The sequence below is a fragment of the Mobula birostris genome, chromosome 3 (assembly GCF_030028105.1).
Source record: "Mobula birostris isolate sMobBir1 chromosome 3, sMobBir1.hap1, whole genome shotgun sequence".
Lineage (NCBI taxonomy): Eukaryota > Metazoa > Chordata > Chondrichthyes > Myliobatiformes > Myliobatidae > Mobula > Mobula birostris.
Genome location: NC_092372.1, coordinates 100,378,538 through 100,383,587, shown reverse-complemented (window position 1 = coordinate 100,383,587; position 5,050 = coordinate 100,378,538). Strand labels below are relative to the sequence as shown.

Genomic DNA, 5,050 nt, shown 5'->3' with positions numbered 1-5,050 from the left:
GCGCTTGGAGTTTTAGATTGCGTTAGAACTTGGTGTGGTCGATTTGGCCAGTTAGTACCTGGAAATAATACAAATCATAATTTACGAACACTTGAAAACGCCAAGAAGCAGAAATCATAGGACAGATAGAAAGTCGTAATTGTTCAAAACTTTCTGCACAAGAGAGCTCTATATTTAAAAGGCTGCGAGGCTCTGTGACCTGCAGTGTCACCATATCAAAGCCATGGTGCAATCCGTGTTAGTAATAAAAAGGCAGTATGCTATACAGCGCATTTTTCGTAGTTTACAAGATCAAGTAGTTACAGACCTGCTGGCTGTAATGGGCTTCCCGTCATCAATAGGTGAGCGTTGAAAAGATCTTTAAACAGAGGAAGATTGCTTTTAGCCTTCTGGCGGCAGCCAGTAAGTAAATTTTAGAAACCCGGCATTAAAATATCTTTCCTGTGAATATTTCCTTTCCAGGTATTTTGGAAATATTCGCCGTGTCTCAGGGAATAGTGGGAATCCGTGGGATTTTTAGCAACCGTTTTTTAGCGATGAGTAAGAAAGGGAAACTCCATGCAACGGTGAGTATGAGGTCGCAACCATTTAAATTTGCACAGGGCTTGAAAATAGATTATTCCTCAAATCCCGGTGCACTGTGCGAGTGTACATGTTGGATGTGAATTGGACAAACCTGTGAGATGCCTGCAGCCGCTCTCTTATAAATGAGTTGCTCAAAAGGAAATGTAGGTTATGATGAGAAACTGACTGAGCACCCGCAGTTGAGAAGGATCTCTTTGATGCCCATCGCTTCCACAAAAGTTTCGCGCAGATCATGATAAATCATCAAACACTACTCAAACGTAAGAACTAAATTGAAACGCTGACCACTGCCAAATCATTCCCTGGTTACTGTTGTATTCCATATTGTTATATATTACTCTGTTGTACGATCAAGATCTGGTGCTAAAGATGTACGTAAGCCTCCGAAAGCATGAACTTTCCCCGGTGCTTCCACGCCAACTGTTAGGTTTTCTTTCTGGTGCTGTGATCAACTAGATGCAAAAGCTCAAATCTAATTCGTTGAAGACTGACTAGTTTTCTCCATACAAAGGAGAAGCAGAGAGATTCGGTCACTATAGAAACAGAGAAAAATATCTGATTGCATAGGGCATCAGGAAATATTCGGTTTGAAAGCAAAGCTTGCATATATAAAAACCTCTCGAACAAGCTTGCAGTTAAATTCCATTAAATCGTGAAATTGTCCTGCCACCGCACTACTCTCTTTCAAAATATTACCAAGTAATTTCAACAATTCTTTGCCCACATTGCATTTTAATCTCAACTATGTTGAACGGCACTGGATGAAATTGTATTGTAAATTCACAGATCTTATAGGTCACTTCCGAGTTATACCACATAAATAGGATTTGTTGCACATATTTTTACCATCTTTGTCCAATGCCGCGCGTAGATTAAGCCTCGAATTTAAATTATGAGAGATTTATTTTCATATAGCTCTGGGTCACTTTTCAAAATGTTAGCTATATAATGATCCAATGTATTTACTAGTTTGTACAACATTGTTAAGGCTCCTAACGAAACTATACCATTCGAATCTGTCGTGGATTCTAAGCATGCAACTTGACATTTGACCTAAATTGCCTTCTGTTGGTGCTACTAATGCAATCGATAGTAAATGACTCGCGACTGCTTACTGGTCATGCTTGGGTGAAGTTTTGTGATTGCTTAATAAGTTTTGGAAGAACAGTGTGAATGTTTCGCCCGTCAGTCATCATGGGTCTTTGTAGAACTCAATCGGCCCACTTTCAGCTGAAACGAGATAAAAGTCAATGATACAACTAATCCTGCAATCCCGCTGAACCGATTCGCATATGAAGTTGTAACGCTGTTCCAGTTCTTCGTTCCCTTATCTTGACTGGTCGCCTGACATCAGTCCCCCTTTTTTTTTTGCAAAATACAGATGGCAACGTAATTAAATCGGTAAGTGGGTTCCTAGGATATTGTATTCCAGCATTTACGTGTCCTAGCAATTATCAACCGCCACAGAGAAGAGATTTTCTTTTAATTCCTCTGGAGGATTTGACACATTTTGAAACGCTGTAATATTCACTCCACATTAATTGCATTTTTTGACTGCCTCGGGCGTGGAAATGGGACATATCACGGAATAATAATTTCATATAGAAGTTTAAAATAACTTCCTTTTCTAATTTTGACCTACAAGCTTAAAACTAAACTGCTATTTTTCCAACAAAATTCCCAAAAAACGGGCATTTTTCAAATTGAATGCCACCGCTGGAAATAGGCAGACAATAGTTGTCACTAATTGACATCTACTGGCTTCTGGAAATCAACTTCTGTCATATTATTGCAGATTCAAAGAGCTTCTAAAGAAGACTGGGACAGGTGCACGAGGAGCTCATAAAGATACAATTTCTGATATCTATTAAATTGTTCTAAGGTTACAAAAAGGCACAGCTACAGAGTTAGTTTCCTAAGGCTACCGCCAGATGTATATTTTCACATCTGTGACATTTGATCAAAACTATAGCTACCTTAAATACTCTTAAAGACTTATATATCTTGAAAAATATGAGGTGCCATGGCTTCATTTCCCGTTTATGAAGGTTTTGAACTTCCGAATCCCTGTTACCATTTTCCCGTAATCGGCATGTGTTCGAAGTTCTTGTCCTTCATAATCTTTTGACAGACACATTCCAAGGCAGCCAATTGTCCTTAGCTAATTGCTGTTGAGTCTACGGGTTTTCATGAGTTGGAACGTTCAATGTGTTTCTCTATCTACAGGTGCTGACTTGCTTATCGAGTAATTCCAGCATTTTTATTTTTTATTGTAAGCGTAACAATTTATGGCAGGACAGTTCGCCCTTAAATGTATACTTGCGGACAAGCTAGTTAAACACATTAGTGAGAAAGGAATCGAAAGATAAAGTGGTAAAGCGAGGTGAGATTATTGCATGGAACATAAGTAATGGCATGGACTCTAGGAACTCAAAGGCTCACATATGCTATATTTATATATTACGTTATCTAAGATAGTTTCTTAAAAACAAAGGCTAATTTTGTTTGCGCTTTTGCTTTTATAGACGAAGTTTACAGCTGATTGCAATTTCAAGGAGCGATATCAGGAGAACAGCTACAACACTTATGCCTCGGCTACGTATAAAAGCGAGAACGGTAGCCGGGAGTGGTACGTGGCTTTAAATAAGTGTGGCAAAGTTAAAAAGGGGAATAGTCCTCGGGTGAAACCTCAACACATTTCGACACATTTCCTTCCAAGGTTCAAACAGTCTGAAAAAGAAAAGACTTTCAAAATTACTGAGAAGATTCCAGAGAAGAAAACGCCACCCAAGCCTCCGAAATCTCCTCCTCCTGTAAAGGCCAGCAGGAAGTATGTGAATGTTGTCAAATACAGGCCAAAATTCCGTTTTGGATAGCAGTGGGTGGATTTCACTCCTCTTATTTTCTTCGGGCGGGAGCCAGTGACTTTGGTGGGAAGCAGACGTGAAGCAACGAGGCTCACTATACTTCCCGGTGAGGCATGCCATCCATCGATCGCGCCCAGTACCGGCAGCGTGAAATAAAGGTCTTTCATTGTTATAAGTAGATGCTGCATCAGCACTGGAGATGGGAAACTCAACGGGGACAATGCAAAAACTAATTTTTTTGGTGGAGGAATATTTTCCAGTCTGTATTCAAACGTTAGTGGGGGAAAACACGCTGGAAATGTGCATTAATTTTAATTGGGAAAATATTTTCAGCTGGTGTGTTTCTTCGAGGAAGATGTGTTTTTTTTTTAACAGAAAACGCAAAGGGTTACCCCGGACATTGAAAAGGTTTTGAAAGCTATCAAATGCTTAACGATGTATATCTCCTTTCCCAGAGACTTGCAGTTCTTGCTGTTTATGCATCCCATCTCTACAATGGACATCACTGGTACTGTATAATTTACACAGATTCTTGTTTGGAAGGCACTTGCAGCAATGACTCCGGGCACACGACCTCTGAGACCGCCTGAACAGGTGGAAGGATGAAGTGGAGACCGTCAATTAAACTATCACTTTGGAGTTCAGATGTTTAAAATGCCCCTGTCATGATCCTAGCATTCCACTGTTTACAGACCTGAAAGGAAAAGATTGCTTTGCTTGACAGAGAAAAAATACACACGCTTTGGGAGCCTGCGTCTGTCTATAGGTGTATCGAGTGGCAGGCATCAACGTCACAGACCGTTATCGCACACTGTCATCAGAAACGCTCAATTGGCAAAAATCTCTCCTGGGACTCGTATCCGGAAGGTAGCGATTCCTGTGGTAGACATTGAATTAAAACAAATGCCTTATTGTGTACGAGGACACGTTATTCTGAGAGTTTACATGCTTGAACTTCACTTGGGAATCGGTGACTGCTGTCCTTCCCGATAACAAGCATCGAGGAACATTCATTTATTTAATGTGCATGCGCTCTTTATTACACGCCTTCAAATATTTTGAGGCATTCTTTGACAAACGTATTCAACATATGTAACGTATTAACTTTGTTTACATCCAGGAATTTGATTGTTAATGCTAGGTTCAGATCATCCAATTAAGGAGGTTGTCTTGCTGAATGATATCCAGATGGTTATTAAGATATGTAAAACTGGAATGTATATTTTCTCATTGCCTGCTTGATTTTACGGGCAATATGCTGTAAAAAAAAAGCATTAGTGTCTATGTGCAGAAATTAATTAATGAATGTTTATCAAAAAAAAATCTTGAAGAATCAGATTTTATTTCCATTGGATGCTGTTTTGAGAATACCGATTAAAAAGCCCATTCTCTTTTTATCTTTCGGTAATTTTCAGTAATTCTGTACGTTTATAGTTTAATCTATTGGACCGGAACGGGACAAATAATAGTGCAGTGAGTATCACATTGGACCTAACAGGAACATTCACCCAGTGACCTATCAAAGCTGAACCTTAAATTTGACTCTGTATTGCATGTAGTAGGTAATTGGTAAATCTTAAATTACATCATTAGTTAGA

General features: G+C 39.3%; 1 protein-coding gene across 1 annotated transcript; it reads left to right on the top strand.

The window, feature by feature from the left end:
• The first annotated feature begins 536 nt into the window (after positions 1-536).
• On the top strand, positions 537-3,461 carry fgf5 (fibroblast growth factor 5). Its single transcript, XM_072251905.1, has 2 exons — positions 537-566; positions 3,111-3,461. Exons 1-2 carry the CDS (start codon positions 537-539, stop codon positions 3,459-3,461), a joined length of 381 nt encoding a protein of 126 aa, XP_072108006.1.
• Positions 3,462-5,050: the final 1,589 nt, after the last annotated feature.

Excerpts from the sequence above, each read along its gene's own strand:
- fgf5 (XM_072251905.1), top strand. The coding sequence starts at position 537 with ATGAGTAAGAAAGGGAAACTCCATGCAACG. Across the intron at positions 567-3,110 it reads AAGGGAAACTCCATGCAACG|ACGAAGTTTACAGCTGATTG; the intron begins GTGAGTATGAGG and ends TTGCTTTTATAG.